Source organism: Felis catus, chromosome B3 (genome assembly GCF_018350175.1).
Source record: "Felis catus isolate Fca126 chromosome B3, F.catus_Fca126_mat1.0, whole genome shotgun sequence".
NCBI classification, from domain to species: domain Eukaryota; kingdom Metazoa; phylum Chordata; class Mammalia; order Carnivora; family Felidae; genus Felis; species Felis catus.
Window position 1 is genome coordinate 84,105,363 of NC_058373.1, and position 20,138 is coordinate 84,125,500.

At 37.1% G+C, this 20,138-nt stretch overlaps 1 protein-coding gene across 3 annotated transcripts in view; it reads right to left on the minus strand.

Moving 5' to 3' along the window:
* Window positions 1-20,138, minus strand: part of BAZ1A (bromodomain adjacent to zinc finger domain 1A) — a 123,739-nt gene that overhangs the window by 57,653 nt on the left and 45,948 nt on the right. For all 3 annotated transcript variants that reach the window (XM_045059786.1, XM_023255656.2, XM_045059785.1), the window contains one exon: window positions 3,753-3,896. In XM_045059786.1, coding sequence (XP_044915721.1) covers window positions 3,753-3,896 — 144 coding nt within the window. The remainder of the gene's footprint in view (window positions 1-3,752; window positions 3,897-20,138) is intronic.

Here is a 20,138-nt window from a genome sequence, read left to right on the forward strand (position 1 = left end):
ACTGAAACATGAAAAACTCTATGTTTTATTGTCAGGGAGCAACCAAGACAAGGTAAATTTCTTACTTACTGAATTAATAGAAATAAAAGAACAAAGGTCCAAAGATGATTATGTTTCACCTTTCCTGGTATCTTAGGATACAGTGGTAGCAAATCTACAAACAAGTAGGCATTTTATGATGCTGATGTATAGCGAAGGCTCAGATTTTTTGAGAATCACAAACAAGTTAAAATATCTGTGAATAAAGTAATTGACCAGCTTACTCACTTTTCCTACCGCAAGGGTCTGTCCCAAGTACCTATATTCACGGGATAAGGCACAACATATTTAGATAGGAAATTATGGTCAAATTCAGTACTATTCTGTGATAAGCTTATTATAAGTGGCACAAGTGCTCTAAATGGTACATATAACAAGCAAAATATTTACTATTACTAACTGGGATTATGAATTAATTTGCTTTGTATAACAAGCAAAATATTTATTATTACTAACTGGGATTATGAATTAATTTGCTTTATACTCAAAGTAACAAATTAGCCACAAACTATGCATGTAGTTCATATTCAAATCTATAAGGAAGAGAAAGGACATTAATGAGCTGAATAATAGAGTGCTGAACCTAAGAGTCTAGACATTCCTCATCCTAAGCACCTCACAGCACCTACAAGAATTAGAAGATTAGGTTAAGGGTTACTACAGGGGCACCTGGGTAGTTCAGTTGGTTAAGCATCCAGACTCTTGATTTCGGCTCAGGTCATGATCTCATTATCTGTGAGACTGAGCCCCGTGTCAGGCTTCACCTGCTTGGGATTCTCTCTCTCTCCCTCTTTCTTTGTGCGTGCATGCATGCATGCTCTTTCTCTCTCTCAAAATAAATAAACTAATATATAATTAACTCCACTTAAGGGTTACAATCTTTGATACGCTCCAAACAAAACACATGAACTACTGTCAGAGCTGCCAAAGGATATATATTAACTACATAATCCCCAATAGTTTTGCATCATAAACCCTATATTCAATGAGGGACACAAATGACCTATTAATTTCTTTTTCTACTTAATTGTAGCAACTCAAAAAATGCAATGTATCAAGACTTAACATATAGGGCCATGTCATGCTTCATTCACTCATCTAAAAATCATTTTTTTCTGTCAGGCAATGTACTAGCTAGGTGACTTTGTGCAATACCAGTTAACATTTCTAAAGCAGAGGTTCTTCTTGTTAAATAAGGATAACAACATTCTTCTAGGAGTGACTAATATGCATGTAAAGAACTTAGCACACTGCCTAGACAGCAAATGCTCAAAAGCCAGTTATAGATACAATAGTTCAAAAACATCAGACGAAATAGTTCTAGTCAGAAGTTGAATTACAAGGTTCTGAAGGAATTTGACAGTTACTGATATTTCAGAAGCAAAGGAGATAAAGGAAGTAGTTAAGAGTAGCCTCAGGGAGTTAATATCCAAAAATATATAAAGAACTGATACAACTCAACACCAAAACCCCCCAAATAATCTAATTAAAAATGGGCAGAGGACTTGAATAGAAATTTTTTCCAAAGAACCCATACTAATGGAAAACTGACACATTTTAAAAATGCTCAACATCATTAATAATCAGGGAAATGCAAATCAAAACCTTACACCTGTCAGGATGGCAAAAATCAAAAAGACAAGAAATAAGTATTGGTGAGAATGTGGAGGAAAAGGAACCCTTTGATAGGAATGTTAACTGGTATAGCCACTGTGGAAAACTGTATGGAGGTTCCTCAAAAAATTAAAAATAGAAATAGCATATGATCCAATAATTCCTTGTATTGGATATCTATCTACCCAATGAAAACAAAAGAAAATTCAAAAAGATATATTCACCCCATTCCTATGTTTATTTCATTATTTCAACGTTTATTTATTTTTGGGACAGAGAGAGACAAAGCATGAACGGGGGAGGGGCAGAGAGAGAGGGAGACACAGAATCGGAAACAGGCTCCAGGCTCTGAGCCATCAGCCCAGAGCCTGACGCGGGGCTCGAACTCACGGACCGCGAGATCGTGACCTGGCTGAAGTCGGACGCTTAACTGACTGCACCACCCAGGCGCCCCTGTTTATTTCATTATTTACAACAGCCAAGATATGGAAGCAACCCAAGTGTCCATCCATAGATGAATGAGTAAAGACACACACACACACACACACACACACACACACACACACACACACACACGGGAATATTAGGCAGTCATAAAAAAGGATGAGATCCTGCCATTTGTAACAGCATATATGGAACTAGAGGGTATTATGCTAAATGGAGTAAGCCAGACAAATAACATATAATTTCACTTATATGTGGAATCTAAAATCAAATGAATAAACAAAAAGCAGAATCAGACCTAAGTACAGAGAACAAACTGATGGTTGACAGAGGGAAGAGGGATGAAGGGATGGGCAAAATGGGTAGAGGGGAGTGGAAGATACAGCCTTCCAATTATGGAATGAATAAGTAACAGGAATAAAAAGGTATAGCAGTAGGATTATAGTCAATGGTATTGTAATAGCACTGTATAGTGATAGTAGCTATACTTTGGTGAGAGTATAGAGAGAGTTACTGAATCACTATGTCATATAATGTAAGCATAGAGAAAGTCGTTCAATCACTAAGTCATATAGCATATATACAGAGAGATGTTGAATTACTTTTTTTTTTTTTTTCTAAATAAGCTTTACGCCCAGTGTGGGGCTTGAACTCATGACCCTGAGAGATCAAGAGCCACATTGCTCTACCAACTGAGCCAGGCTGGCACCCCCAAATTACTATGTCTTAAATCTGAAACTAACGTAACACTGTGTGTCAACTATACTCAAAAGAAAAAAAGCGGCCTCAGGTTTCTTATTGGAATATTATTGCACTGTTCACTGACAACAGGGAAGGAAAAAAACTTAAGATACACTGGAAAAAGAATTTTTAAGTTTGAGATGCCTATAAGGCAGAGAAGGAACAGAATGGAGCAATAAAGATTTAGAATAGGAAGGAGTGGAACGAAAACATGTAAGAAGACTTTTAATCAGTTGAAGACAGCTGAGATTTTTAAATTTACCTGTAGACAATGACAATCTTTTTCTTTTATGTTTATTTATTTTTCAGAGAGAGAGAGCATGAGCAGGGGAGGGGCAGAAAGAGAGAGAGAGAGAGAGAGAGAGAGAGAGAGAATCCAAAGCAGGCTCCAGGCTCTGAGCTGTCAGCACAGAGCCCAATGCAAGGCTCAAACTCACTAACCGCGAGATCATGACCTGAGCCAAAGTCAGATGCTTAACCGACTGAGCCACCCAGGGGCCCCGACATTGCCAATCTACATGTGTTTGTAGGATTTTTCTCCAGGAGCATTCAGCTGACCCATGTTGTCAACTGACTGAATTTCAGAAAGTTAGTGTCTTTACCATATGCACCATAAAGCAATTAAGTATAATAATTAAAGTACAGAATGAATTTTCTCAAGTAAACAAAAACGGAATGTGTTAAGTGCAACTGAATGAGGTGAACGTCAAGTGCTCCTAAGCAGCTGACTACAATTAACAAGGTAGCTTTCAATCTTGAAAATTCTAATGTGTGTTGTTGAACCACATTTCCTAGATGGATTTTATACTGTATGATTACAAAGGAAGAAAGGAAGGATTAAAGAAAAACTTATTTCAATGGGATATCATTAGTCAATCTGATACACAGTTAAAAAATTAACAAAAATCACTTACCCATTTTGAAAAGAACTGTTTTGTGTTTCTGAATCATCACTATCACTGATGATAATAGTTTCTCCATCTACACTGCTGATATGTCCATTAGCAAAGCCATTTTGATGTGATGGAGGAAGGACTTCCAAAATCCGACACTGCAACCTAAAGAAAATTATACATTTAAAAATGCAAATTATTTTATATTTTATAATCAAACATTTCAGAACAATCTAATTATTATGAACAACTGAAAGATATTTGCTTTTGTAGAGACTATGGCTTATTGATGTAACTAAATTAAGAAAAAAGAAAATCTGTAACATCCATTTTAAGAAAAGTTAGCTACAATTTAAAATAATACAAAGGTCAATTTATCAAGATTCTTAGCAATTATATTCTTAAAAAAATTTTTTTAATGTTTATTTATTTTTGAGTGACAGAGAGAGAGACACACACACACACACAGAACTAGCAAAGGAAGAGCAGAGAGAGAGAGAGACAGAGAGAGAGAGAGAGACAGACAGACAGAATCCAAAGCAGGCCCCAGGCTCCGAGCTATCAGCACAGAGCCCAATGCGGGGCTCAAACACAGGAACCAGGAGATCATGACCTGAGCTGATGTCAGACGCTCAACCAACTGAGCCACCCAGGTGCCCCCTTAGCAATTATATTCTTAACTAAAGTTACTGTTTAGAAAATCAAATACTGGCATAATATGTCATTATACAGGTTGAGTCTTAGTTTTTCAAAACACCCAATATTTTAAATACAGAAATTCTCCAGATCATAACCTGGAGATCATTCTTACTGTAGTTTTTGTTGGGATTTCTGATCGCTATAAAACTTCCTATTCACTAGTTCTACTGCCTCTATTTTGGGTTCCCTTACTTCTGCCCACTCTATCTGGGTTTTATGGGCTGCAATTTCAGACATATTCACCACAACTGAAATATTCCTCAATCCCATTTTCACTATCCCAATTTGCAACTGATAATTAAAATGTAGTATATCCATACAATGGAATATTATTCAGCAAAAAATAAATAAAAATAAAAATGAAGTACAGATGAACCATGAAAACATTATGCTAAATGAAAGAAACCAAACATAACTGCCACATAGTATATGATTCCATTTATATGAAATATCCAGAAGAGGCAAATCCATAGACAGAAAGTGGCTGCCTGGAAGGTGGGGGCAGAAAGGGAAGAAAGTGAGAAAGGACAGCCATGGGCACTGGTTGACAATGGGCATGGGCTTTCTTTTGGGGTATGGAAAATATTCTCAAATTGGTTTATAGTATGGGCTGTACAACTATGAATATATCAAAACCCATTAAGCTGTACATTTCAAATGTGTGAATTTTATGGTGTGTGAAATATGTCTCAAGTTGTTGAAAGAAGACAGAACCATAAGTAAAAAGGTATATAGGGGGCGCCTGGGTGGCGCAGACGGTTAAGGGTCCGACTTCAGCCAGGTCACGATCTCCCAGTCCGTGAGTTCCAGCCCCGTGTTGGGCTCTGGGCTGATGGGTCAGAGCCTGGAGCCTGTTTCCGATTCTGTGTCTCCCTCTCTCTCTGCCCCTCCCCCGTTCATGCTCTGTCTCTCTCTGTCCCAAAAATAAATAAATGTTGAAAAAAAAAAAAAAAAAAAAAAGGTATATAGTAGGGAGTAACAGAGAGAAAAAGTGCATTGCTGGAATTCTATCTATAGCCTCCCTACAACTCCTGGGCAATCCGGAGGTGGGGTGGGGGTAGATTTTATTAACTAAGAATATCTTAACTATATATACACCTACCAATGGGGTAAATCCTTTTTCTCTGAGAAAAAGTGACTCAAGATTGGACCATTTTCTCACTACATCATTCATTTGGTCACCCTATATATTACAAGTTTTGATATATTGTGGGCATTCGTAAAACTGCCTATTCACTATCCCCATTCTCCTAGGAACTTCAATATTCCTATATCCCACCTTCTTCCACATGTGGGAGCTGTCATGTTCCTACAAGGGCCTGGCCAGGGTTATTGATACTGGGTAGGCACCTTTTTGCTGAGCCAATACATCTTTTCCAAGATTTTAAAATTTGGAATCTAGAGAGTAAAAATTAGTCCCTCTCCTATCATGGAATCTATACTATAAGGTATGAAATTCTGGTGCTTTTGGCAGCCATGTTTCCTGCCACAACCAACAGGTAACTGTGCAAGTAAGAACACAAAGTCTACAAGAGACATGAAAGGAGAGATGACAAGGGTACTAGAGGCAATCAATTCTTATTCCTGTTCTTCCTTAGACTTAGTTGTGCTTTGCTCATCTCAGGTTTAGCTGTTTAATCTTTCTTTTGATTCAATAAATGGATAATTGACCCTTTTACCTGTTTTTTCAAAATGAATTTTTGTCACAGCCACAACAAAGAGACTCATACAATTCCAGAAAAGAAACAGTATATTCAGAGCAGACTCACTTTGGGAAGCTGGTGAATTTTTACACAATAGCACTTATTCTCATTAGTGTACATTTTATCATGTGTCTATAATTATCCATTAGGAGAACATCTTTAGTATGCCCTACAATATCTGATAGCACTGTTAGGCACTGAGAAAACCAGGACCATGGATCTACTGCTAGGAAATTTTTGCACCCAAATTGAAGAAAGCAACTGGTTTTACAGCACCCCAAGGCTTAAGAATCAACAAAATGGAGACTATGTAGGTGAATCCAGCCCTCAAACCATCTTATCTTCATTCTTTGCTCATTTTCCCTCACTCTGAGTCTAATACAGGTTCAATTAAAAGTATCATATGTGGCTCCTTTACAACTTGCTCTTAAAGAATTGAGAAAAAAGGGAGAAGACTCAAATTACTAAAACCAGAAGCAAAAGTGGGGACATTACTAGTGATTTTTACAGGAACTAAAAAAGATTTTAAGAAAAAATTATGGACAGGGGTGCCTGGGTGGCTCATTCGCCAAGCACCTGACTTCGGCTCAGGTCATAATTCAGTTCATGAGTTTGAACTCTGCGTCGGGCTCTGTGCTGACAGCTCAGAGCCTGGAGCCTGCTTCAGATTCTGTGTCTCCCTCTCTCTCTGCTCCTCCCCTACTCACACTCTGTCTCTCTCAAAATAAAATAAACATTAAAAAAAAATTTTTTTTTAAAAAGAAAAGATTATGGACAATTGTATGCTAACGAATTAGATAACTTAGATAAAATGGACAAATTCTTAGAGACAGAAACTACCAGAACTGACCCAAGAAGAAATAGAAAATCTAAACAGATCTATAAGTAGAAAGGTGATTGAATCAGTAATCAACCTTCCAATGAAGAAAAGCCCAGGACCAGATGGCTTCACTGGTGAATTCTACCAAACATTTAAAGAATTAATATCAATTCTCAAAATCTTTCAAAAATTGAAGAGGAGAGAACACTTCTTAATTCATTTTATAACACTAATAATACCCTGATACACAAACCAGAGAAAAACATGGCAGAACATATGAAAAACTCTTGTAACTTAACAAAATACAAACAACTCAATTCAAAACAAGCAAAGGACCAGAACAGACATTTCTCCAAGAAAGATACAAATGGCAATAACCACATGAAAAGATGTTCAGCCATCATTAATCATAAGGGAAATGCAAAATCAAAACTGCCACGAGATACCACTTTATACCCACTAAATGCCAATTATTTAAAAAAAAAGAAAAGAAAAAGAAGTGTTGGTGAGGAAATAGAGAAATTGGAACCCTTGTGCATTGCTGATGAGAATATAAAATGGTGTAGTTGCTCTGAAAACAATATGGTGGACCTTAAAAAATTAAACACAGAATTACCATATGACCCAGAAATCCTACTTCTAGGTATATACCCAAAAGAATTGAAAACTCAACAGATATTTGTATACCAGTGTTCATAAGGGCATTATTCACAATAAACAAAAGGTGGAAACAAGTGTCTACCGACAGATGAATGCATAAACAAAATATATATGTATGTATACACACACACACACACACACACACACACACACACACACGCACAATGGAATATTCAGCAGCCACAAACAGGGGTGAAATTCTGATATACGCTACAACATGGATTAACCTTGAAAACATCATACTCAGTGAAATAAGCCAAACATAAAATAACAAATATTGTATGAATTCACTTATATGAAGTATCAGGAAGAGGAAAATTCATGGAGACAGAAAGTAGAATAAAGGTTACCAGGGTCTGGAGGAAGGGAGAAATGGGGAGTTATTGCTTAATGGGTACAGAGTTTCTGTTTGAAATGATGAAAAAGTTCTGGAAATAGTAGTGATGATTACATAACACTGTGAATGTACTTAATGCCACTGAATTACACATTTAAAAATGATTACAATTTAAAAGGATTAAAAAAAAAAACAACTTTTTTTCTGTTCTAACAGTAAAGCCTAAGACGGCACAATTACCAAGCTAACTACTTTGGTAGCAAAGGGAAATGGTGTAAAAAAACCTGCAGACTAACTTTCACCATTGGCTGGCAGAAATAAACCAGTGTTTCTAAAGAGGAACAACTACAGGAAATCTTATAAAAAATGTTAATTATGTAATCTAATGATAAAAAAGTTCGGTAATTTAGTGACATGAACTGCACAAAAGTATGCAAGAAATCAAATGGACCCACTTAAAAAAAATGTATTACTGAGGCATAGTTGACAATATAATGCTACATTCATTTCAGGTATACAACACTGTGATTCAACAATTCTGTACATCATGCAGTACTTACAACGATAAGCACAGTCGCAATCTGTCACCATACAGTGTTATTACAACATTATTGACTATATTCCCTATTCTGTACTTTTCATTTCCATGACTTACTTATTTTGTAACTGAAAGTTTTTCTCTCTTAAACCCCTTCACCTCAAATGGACCCTGGGTATCCTATCCAGGGATGGTTTGCTCAGAGTTCCCCATGGTGCAGGGAAGGGAAGCTCTTCAGTGAACATCTGACAAGGTTCAAGTTACAAAAAGAAATAGTTTTTCATTGGCCGAGCTCAGCTGAGTGCTCCAAAAACGGTGATGGTGGTGGTGGTCACGAAGGAAAAACAAAGTAAATGAATCTACTCTGGGCTCAGGTATGGTTGATGTAGTGTCTAAAACAGTTTGACAGTCCACTGAAGGGAACAGCCTATGACCCCCAGTAGGGCCCACGGAGCTCTGATAATTTAACAACAAATTTCTTTAAAACCAACAGAAAAATAACAGATAGAAATATAAATCCCTGACAGAATAAGGGAGAAGCAAACCGGTACAGTACAGAGACAGATATAGCCTAGAATGTAGGAGATATCTTATATATAAATTACACTAGTTATTACCAAAGCTATCAATTTTGCACAAACCACAGATTTAAAATTTTTCTTTCTTCCTTCCTTCCTTTCTCTTCTCTTCTCTCCTTCCTTCCTTCTTTTCTTTTCTTCCTTCCTTTTTTCTTTCTTTCTTTTCTTTCTCTTTCTTTCTTTCTTTCTTTCTCTCTTTCTGCATTTCTTGCTAATCTAAGCAAGGCCAGGCCTACTCACTGGTGCTTATAAATATCAGTTAACTATTCAAAACGCCAAGTTGACACTTTTTTTTTTTTTAATGTTTTCTTTATTTTTGAGAGAGAGGGAGCACAAGTGGGGGAGGTGTGTGGGCAGGTGGAAAGAGGATCAGAAGCAGGCTCCATGCTGACAGGAACTCACAAACTGTGAGATCATGACCTGAGCTGAAGTTGGGCACTCAACCAACTGAGCCACCCAGGAGCTCCCAAGTCAACACCTTCTAATAGATTTCCAAATAGACTTAGTCTGTGTCTTTCAAATCCACTTTCTACAATTTCTTGGTTCTAGTGAGTCCAAAGAAGATTGGAGTGTAAAAAAGGTGGAAGAATCATGAATTAAGATCTAACTAATGGGTTTCCGAAGATACAGAACCTTCCTAAATTAAAGTTATGCTCTATTATTTGAGGACAGAGTAGAGGCTGACAATCAAAAGATGGTCCTTATTATTATTAGAGTTCCTGTATGTCAGATTAAGTACACAAGTTACACATAATTCTCTCTTCATACCAACTCTGCAAGTTATAAATTTTGCAGTGTCAGAAAAGTTAAATCATTTGCTCATGGTCATACAGTCTGTAATGATACAGCCAAAACTTTAGCTTTGACTCTGAATCTTCCACTCTATCACTGGAGTTGAGGGAGAACAGATACACCGTATTGACTCAAGGGTATTTCAGAGCTTTAAGCCTACACAGTCAAGAGGCTCCTAAAGTGCTAACAACTTAAAATACTTTTAAGAGTGAAACCAAGTCTGTGGAACAGCATCAAGAACAGAATCTGAGGACACAGAAGTTAGCAACAAATCTATAAACAGTGACAAGCTAAGCATGGAAATCGACTTTTATAAGAATATGGTATATCCTCTTCCCTCAAAAAGTTGTTTTTGGGGGCGCCTGGGTGGTGCAGTCGGGTTAAGCGTCCGACTTCAGCCAGGTCACGATCTCGCGGTCCGGAAGTTCAAGCCCCGCATCAGGCTCTGGGCTGATGGCTCCGAGCCTGGAGCCTGTTTCCGATTCTGTGTCTCCCTCTCTCTCTGCCCCTCCCCTGTTCATGCTCTGTCTCTGTCCCCCCCAAAAAAAATAAACGTTGAAAAAAAAATTTTTTTAAAAGTTGTTTTTGTTTTAAAAGTAATTCGTTTTATAGCCAAATTATGGAAGGAGACTAAATGTCCATCAACTGACGAATGGATAAAGATGTGGTTTATACATACAATGGAATACTACTTGGCAATGAGAAAGAATGAAATCTGGTCATTTGTAGCAACATGGATGGAACTGGAAAGCATTATGCTAAATGAAATAAGTCAGGCAGAGAAAGACAGATACCATATGTTTTCACTCATATGTGTATCCTGAGAAACTTAACAGAAGACCATGGGGGAGGGGAAGGGGGAAAAAAAAGTTACAGAGAAGGAAGGAGACAAACCATAAGAGACTTAAATACTGGGAACAAACTGAGGGTTGACGGGGGTGGGGGAAAGGGGAAAGTTGGTGATGGGCATCAAGGAGGGCACCTGTTGGAATGAGCACTGCATGTTGTATGGAAACCAATTTGACAATAAATTATAAAAAAAAAAAAAAAAGTAATTTGTTTTAAATAGTCATAGTTCAGGGGCTCCCGGGTGGCTCAGTCACTTAAGTGTCCGACTTAGGCTCAGGTCATCATCTCGTGGTTCATGAGTTCGAGCTGCATGTGGGACTCTGGGCTGACAGCTCAGATCCTGGAGCCTGCTTCAGATTCTGTGTCTCCCTCTCTCTCTGTCCCATCCCCACTCATGCTCTGTCTCTGTCTTAAAAAAAAAAAAACCAAAAAACATTAGAATAGGTTCAGCTAATATCCACCATCACATCTAGATGCAAAAAAAAATGAAGAAAAAATTTTCTCCTTGTGATGAGAACTCTTAAGATGTATTTATTTGCTTAACAACTTTCCTATATGTCATATAGTAGTGTTAGCTACAGTCATGTTGTACATCATATCCCTAGTACTTATTCATTTTTTAATCGGAATTTTTTTAATATATATATTTTTGAAGATTTATTTGTTTTTGGGAGGGAGAGCACAAGCAGGGAAGGGGCAGAGAGACACGGGGGACAGAAGATCTGAAGCGGGCTCTATGCTAACAGGAACGAGCCCGATGGGGGGCTCGAACTCATGAACTGGGAGACCATGACCAGAAACAAAGTCAGACACTCAATTGACTGAGTCACCCCGGTTCCCCTATTGCTGGAAGTTTGTACCTTTTTGACTACTTTCCTCCAATTCTCCCTCCCTTCTATGTCCTCTTATAGCATTTCTTATCCAATCCTTTATTAATCTTTCATATGTATTTCACTTATATTTGCCCTGCAAACTCTATCCGTACTACCTGTGTTCTACTTGAGAAAAAAAAAGTACTAGTGCTTTACTCATATTAGATTAACCCGTGGCATCCAACACAGTAGTTTACAGACACAATATTGAATTTAATTGACTAAAAGAAAAAATTATGACTCAAGACTCTATCCCATCAAGTTTTATTTTCTTTACAACATTCATCAGAATCTGAATTATCATGTTGATTTGTGGGTTTCTGTCTCTTGCACTTGAACCTAAGTCCCTAGTCCTTGTCTTAGTCACTACCCTCTTTCCAATACCTACAAAGTGACAACTAAGCACACAATGCTTGTTAATGAATCATAAAATTTGACTTTGTGTATACTTTTAAGTACTAAATTTAATATTCCCTACCACTTCCAAGAAAAAAGACATAACTGCATTTTTCATTTCTGGGAACTGTGCCAAAAGATAGAAAGTCAATAGGGGCGCCTGGGTGGCTCAGTCGGTTAGGCGTCCGACTTCGGCTCAGGCCATGATCTCTCAGTCCGTGAGTTCGAGCCCCGCGTCGGGCTCTGTGCTGACAGCTCAGAGCCTGGAGCCTGTTTCGGATTCTGAGTATCCCTCTCTCTCTGACCCTCCCCTGCTCATGTTCTGTCTCTCTCTGTCTCAAAAATAAAACATTAAAAAAAAAAAAGAAAGTCAATAAATAAAAATTACAGTTTTTCGCCATACTTGCAGTCTCCTTTTGTTGCTACTAGATAGCATTCTTTCATCTAAAACAAAATATTTGAAAAGAGGAAAGCTTAAACAGCTCAGACTACAAAAGTAAAATAATTAAAGTACCCTCTGATAAGAACAGTGATTAAGAATTTAACCAGGAAACCTATTTAAATACTGAAGCTTTTTTCCCCCTTAGAATCAATGATCAAAGATGATGATTTTCAGACACTTACAATATGACCTGCATCACTCTTAGAACAAATGATCAAAAGCTTAATCTAACCACATATATAAAATCCTGTATCTCTTCCCATTTAGACAAATTATAAAATGTTCAGGTAAAGGGAAAAGTAAATAGTGGACAATGAGTACATTCAACTACAATCTTTTAATTCTATTCTTTAATTTTTTTTTCACTCATCTGTTTCTCTCAAACAGAAGAACACGGATTCTGACACTGCCTGTGCTTGGAAATTATACTACTTGTGACCTTGAGCAAATTTTAGTTAATTAACCTCTGTGTATGAGCTTCTCAATTGCAAAATGGGCAAATGAGCACTTACTACATATGGCTGTTGCAGGAATTAAATAAGATCTTATAAATAAAAAGCTCAGTGTCTGGCATATATTAAGCTCTCAAAAGTTTATAGGTATGGTCATCATCTCCCTAAAATGACATATAGCAAACTCTCAAGAACAGTGACTATGATGTAAGAAAATTAGGGACTGACTAAAAAAAGGATGAGTCATCACAGCTGGAAGACTCTTCTTCACTGGTCTCTGACAAGTACTGGAAGGAATAAACATTTACTGAGTGCTTTATGTGGCAGGCACTATGCTGGGCTCCTAACAAATACTAACTACTGTGGCAGATGACTGCCACAGTTATGGCCCCATTGAATCATACCACTCTGATTCCCTCCCACTTGATCTCTGGATTTGTTCATGTCACTTGCTTTGGTCAACGGAATACTAGCAATATGTAGCATGCTGAGGCTTGAAATGTGCTTGCACACTGAAGCTTGCCCTCTCTTGCTGCTGGGAACCCTGCTACCACCCTGGGAACGAGTTTGGATTAGTAGCTTCCTGAAGGGTGAAATGAAAGTAGCCACCCAACTCTGAGGCCCCAGATATGTGAGTAAGGCTATTCTAAAGTAGAGGATCTAGACAATCCAGCCCCAGACAGGCCAGCCCAGATCACAGGAACATTTCAGCCAACCAACTGTGAGAATAAGGTTTATTGATTTAGGCCACTTAGTTTTGCAGGCAGTTTGTTATTTGGCAAAAGCTAACACAACCACCCTATGAATATAGACAATATTTCAGTTTTACAGATTAAGAAAGAAGGTTCCCAGAAACAACAGTTTGGCTCCAAAGGATTTTCTACCAAGCCACTTCTGCATGCCATACTCTGAAGTTCTAAATAAAAAAGGGATCTCTGTAAAGCAGTACCTTTCCTCTATTCCAGGAATCAGCACACTATATGGCCTGTGAGCCAGATCTAACTTATCTCCTGTTTTTGTATGTATGGTCTGCAAGCTAAGAATAATTTATACATATTTAAATAATTTCAAAGTCAGAAGAAGACTTTGTGATATGTGAAAATAACAAGATATTCAAGTTTCAGTATTTATAAATAGAGAACTATTAGAATACACCCGTGCTCATTCATATACTGTCTATGGCTGCTTTTGCACTCCAACAGCAGAGTTGGGTTGCTGCAACTGAAACCGTATGAACTACACACTCTATAATATTTACTATCTGGCCCCTTATTTTAAAAAAAAGTATACCAACATCTGCTCAGAATTATTCTCTTGGCGTATGTTTTTAATTTAAACAACAAAGGATTCTTCCTGGCCTTTAATGATGAGTAGATTTTATTTGTACTTTTGTCACTCCTTTTCCTTTCACCAAAAATTAGTTTAGCTTATGTCATTTTTCCTAGTTCTTCTTAACTTTAATCTTTGGATGGTCTCTGACTTCATCTAAGAAAGAAAGATAAACCTCATTTTTAAAATACTAATTGAGAACCATAGGTCAAATGAATTCCACTTACACACCATACTACTGGCCTCCAAGACAGCTTGGAAAATTAACAGACTACAATTTTATCTTATTCTCAACTAATTCAAAGTATCTATGAAGAAAGTTGTTTATTAAGAACTGATCTTATATTGGCCAAATGAAACAGATCCCAAAGGAGGTAAACAAAGATATAGGAGAGAGATTTTATTCAGAAGAGGCTCTAATTTCTCAGACCTAAACCCATGTAATAACCATGTAGAAATGAATTTCCCTTTTATTTCTAACAGGGATTTCAGGACAGAAGTAGCTATACATAGTCTCTCCTTTTTTGTGATATTAGTCACTAATATTCTCTTGCCACAGGGAAATAAAAATTTCAAAATTACTACTGTTCTACTTCACCATCCTGCTACTAACCAAGTTCAATGAGATACAAATTGAAGTAAATATCTGATTTCCTTTTATGTTAGAAAAGAGGTGAACCTCACTTTATTTACCAACTCCCCACTTTTATCATTTTTCTTACCTCCACAGTAATGACTGTAAGTCCTGGGGGGAGATTCAGCTTACTGTTTGTACTTGGCATTAATGCAAAGGATCAGTAAAGAAGTTGCCAGAGACTAACCACCCTCGCCCCCAATATTTAACATTCAAAGACTTTTGAGTGGCATTAGACAGATGTTCTTATTGGTTAAAGCAATTTGAATGCCTTTAGAATACTGAAGAAAATGAGTAAGTATGTATGATCAGTCTAAACTTTACTGAACTATTTTGTTAAGTCCATACAGAAATACAACATAATCTTTATAAGTGATTTAAATTAAACTTGCCTAGAAAAAAAATTTATTTTCATTTATTTTTGTGACTATAGGGATTTTTAGAGTATAAAAATAATTTCCCAGGATGGCCTAATTTATTATTATGCAAGTAAATAAGGATTCTAAATTTTAACTCCTGAACTAGCAATGACAATCCAGGAGTCAGTAGGGTTGTAAGTATGGGTCTTTGGTACATACAACAAACACTATATATATCTAAAGAAGGTAGTTTCACTTTAACTTAGAATTCCAAAGAAAGAACAGCTGTTCCAAACAGTCTCCTTTTTTTTCTTTTTTGTATTAAAAATTATATCATCAACATACTAGGGTCACTGAGAACTAAAGATTGAAAACAATTTTGGATGTTGTTAAAGACTCTCTTTGGCTGAGAACCAGAAATTGTGACCTTAAAAGATCAATAGTGGGGCACCTGCCTGTCTCAGTTGTTAGAGCATGTGACTCTTGATCTTAGAGTTGTGAGTTTGAGCCCTATGTTGGGCATGGAGCTTACTTAAAATTAAAAAAAAAAAAAAAAAAAAAAAAAAAAAAGAAAAGATCAGTAGTGTAAGCTGATCAATAGAAAGCCTACTTTCTGAAAGAGTTATGATACGAATTTAACCAATACATGTTGCTAAAAATTCTATACTATCTTTGCATCTAAATAGGAAGCCTTCTTTAATCCTTTCCTAATTTATATTTTTCTCTGCCTTCAAAAGATTTTCTAGTCAAATAACCTGTTCCCAAAAACTTCTCTTTGATTAATCCCACCTGGATCAAGTCACTGACATCCAAACATGTATGCTTAAATAAAAATAACTAAATCTGGGGTGCCTGAATGGCTCAGTTGCTTAAGCATCAACTTTGGCTCAGGCTATGATCTCATGGTTCACGAGTTCAAGCCTGCACAGAGCCCACTTTGGATCCTCTGTTCCCCCACCCCCTGCCCCCACCTCACTTCTCCTCTGCTTGGGCTCTCTCTCAAAAATAAATAAACATTAAAAAAATAACTACATTTAGTCTTCACATATCTTTTATGTTCATCCTACCTTCTCAATATATTTAGTATTTCTCTTTGTCCTCAATATTAATGCAGTTTAATTAATTTTGCTTCACTAATACCATTTAGGCTAGCAATATAAAAAAAAAAGAACCCAAAGATTTAAAAGTTCATTTTCGGGGCACCTGGGTGGCTCAGTCGGTTGAGCATATGACTTCGGCTAGGGTATGATCTCATGGCTTGTGAGTTTGAGCCCCGCGTTGGGCTCTGTGCTGACAGCTCAGAGCCTGGAATCTGCTTCGGATTCTGTGTCTCCTTCTCTCTCTGCCCCTCCCTGCTCACCCTGCGTCTCTCTCTTCTTCAAAAATAAATAAACGTTAAAAAAAATAAAATAAAATAAAAGTTCATTTTCTCATTTCCAATTCTAATAAATACGAAGTGCCTACTTTCTATATTATAGGTTTTAATGCTAATTTTCTTTTACTTCATATGACTAAAGCACTTAAAGCACTCCAGCTATAAAGCTATAGGAAATATACTTTAATACGGTTAAAAAGCTCGGGGTGCCTGACTCTCAAGCGTCTGACTCTTGATTTCAGCTCAGGTCATGATCTCTCGGTTCACGGGATTGAGCCCCACGCTGGGTTCCACACTGACGGGGGCAGAGGGAGCCTGCTTAGGATTCTCTCTCTCACTCTCTCTCCCTGGTCCTCCCCCTTGCACACGCATGCTCCTTCTCTCTCAAAATAAATAAACTCAAAAAAAAAAAATACAGTTAAAAGTTTTAGTTGGTTGGTCGGTATTATAATGCCAAATATCAGTTTCTCAGATTAAAAAGAATTCTGTGATCTTTATTTTACAGAGCAGTTCTAAAAATAATACTGAACAATAGTTTCTTATGCTCCCTAACCAGGTAACACTTTGTAAATTTTAAATCTAAGTAGTATGGGGATAATATTTGGGAAAATCTGGCTATAAATGAAACTCTTCTGGAAAACAGTGTGGAGGTTCCTCAAAAAATTAAAAATAAATCTAGCCTATGACCCACTGCTAGGGATTTACCCAAGGGATACAGGAGTGCTGATGCATAGGGGCACATGTACCCCAATGTTTATAGCAGCACTTTCAACAATAGCCAAATTATGGAGAGTCTAAATGTCCATCGACTGACGAATGGATAAAGAAGATGTGGTTTATACATACAATGGAATACTACTTGGCAATGAGAAAGAATGAAATCTGGCCATTTGTAGCAATGTGGATGGAACTGGAGGGTATTGTGCTAAGTGAAATAAGGCAGAGAAAGACAGATACCATATGTTTTCACTCATATGTGTATCCTGAGAAACTTAACAGAAGACCATGGCGGGGGGGGGGGGGGGGGGGAGTTACAGAGAGGGAGGGCAGTAAACCATAAGAGACTCTTAAATACTGAGAACAAACTGAGGGTTGATGGGGGGTGGGGGAGAGGGGAAAGTGGGTGATGGGCATTGAGGAGGGCACCTGTTGGGATGAGCACTGGGTGTTGCATGGAAACCAATTTAACAATAAATTATTTTTAATATTAAAAAAACAAAAAGAAACTCTTTGGTACAGTTCCGATTTTGCTATTTCCACTGATTTAATTTACATAGGGAAAAAGATCTATCAGTGAAAGGTCAGAGATTATTTGGAAGAAAATACAGTTTATTATTTTCAAAGGGAAAATTCATACAAGGCTAGCAAAGAAATAACTTTCTCCAGCCTCAGAAAAAGTGAATAGCTTTTTAGGAACCAGTAGTTTAACCAGTTTATGCAAAACCAATTAGAAATGATGCACATCTATGTATTTTGATATAAGAAAATATCTAAACCACTACTAAGTGAAAAAGCAGATATATTTTTTTTTAATTTAGTGTAGTATAGAAAAAAGAAAACTATGCACTAATTTTTGACAGTGATTATCTTTGAAAGAGCACTTGGGAAGTGCACTCTAGGCCTTCACCTTTTATAATTTTCTCTGATACATAGGGATCTTTATGGGAGAAAAAGCAGATTTTTAAAAAAATTATAAAGCTCAGTCTTAATAGGCAGAGCACACAATTTTTATAGTTCATGTAAAGACTTTAGTTTTTTACAGAAGTTTTTAAGATTCACAGCAAAACTGAGAGGAAGATATTGAGATTTCCCATATACCCCTTGCTGCCCCACATTCATAGCCTCTCCAATTATCAACATCCCCCTACCAGAGGTACATTTGTTACAAGTGATGAATCTACACTGACACATCATTCTTATTTGAAGTCTGTAGCTTACATTAGAGCTCAATCTTGGTGTTATACATTCTATGGGTGGACAAATGTATATGACATGTATCCATCATTACAGTACGCAGACTATTTTCACTGACTTAAACAGCCGCTGTGCACCACCTATTCACCTCTCTCCAGCTCCACCTCAGTCACGGGCAACCACTGATCATTTTACTGTATCCACAGTTTTGCCTTTTCTAGGTCATAAGTTAGAATCATACCATATGTACCCTTTTCAGATTGGTTTCTATTACACAGTAATAGTCATTTAAGGTTCCTTCTGGTGTTTTCACGACTTGATAGCTCATTTCTTTTTAGCACTGAACAATACTCCATTATGTGGATGTACCACAGTTCATCCATTCACTTAGGAAAGGACGTTTTGGTTGCTTTCAAAATTTGGAAGTTATTAATAAAGCTGCTATACACATTCATCTGTAGGTCTTTGTGGACATTAGGTTTTCAACTCCTCTGAGTAAATACCAAGGAGCATATAACTTTTGGAAAATTCGGGGTCACCTATCCATATCATGAGAATTAAAATGAAAGCATATGGTACACTGCCTAGCATGCAGGAAAAGTCCAATGAATGCTAGTATACTCTCAATTCTGCAATGCCTTCTAATGCTACCAAACAATATACTAAGCCAGGCCAGTATACTTAACCATTAGCTAGTAGTTAATGTTTATTCCATCTCCTTCTTTCCTGTCAGGTGCCACTTCTTACTGTCAATATACCTACTTTTTAGAGGTACCCCCTCACATCTGTTGCTTCAAACTCCTGTGAACTCCTAGAATATCTTGACTGTACTTATAAAATGTCTGAAAACAAGTTGCCCAAAGTCCACTTTAATTTTAAAAGACAACCAAATACACAATTATATTGATTCAATTTTTCAGATTCTCTCAAACTCTAGCTCTATCCTTCAACTGAAAGATGACTCACAAATCTAAAATGTGTATTTGTTGTGTGGTTTTCACCTTATTTTTCCTGATTTAATTTTCCAATTCCAGGGTAGGGTGGAGAAGATGGGTTGATGCTTAACTTAAATGCTTAAGTTCTAGATCACCATCCTCCCAACGCTTCACTAAACAATGATAATTAGCATTAGCTTGTGTAGCATTTTTCAGAAGACCACGTACAAACGTGGGATGGCTATCTTCAAAACCAAACAACTGTCTTTCTTAGTGAAATTAACTGTGGGGTTTCTTTTCAAAGCTACAACTGAGAAATTTGATTCCTGGTTACAGTGTCTCAGGCAATTATTGTAGCCTCACATCCACTATGGATATCTCTCATGAAACAATTCCCCTTCCCCCACCAAACTGCATGGTCCCCAATATGCACATTCAAATACTAGTAAGACACTGCTATCAAATGGCAACATTATGTAATACAGATTTAAAAAATTCACATTCATTATATCATTTCATCCTGTGTGGCGAACCTGGGAGGGGCAGGGATCCATTTAATAGATGAAAAAAGACAAAAGCATAAAGAGTTTAAAATACTTGCTCAGAGCAAGTAAATGGCAGAATACAAAACCAAGGAGGCAATGATACAGTTCCAGTGAAAGAAATTACAGTGATTTTATAAATCAGTTCTATCTGAATTAAAAAAAAACAATTGTTTTTTAA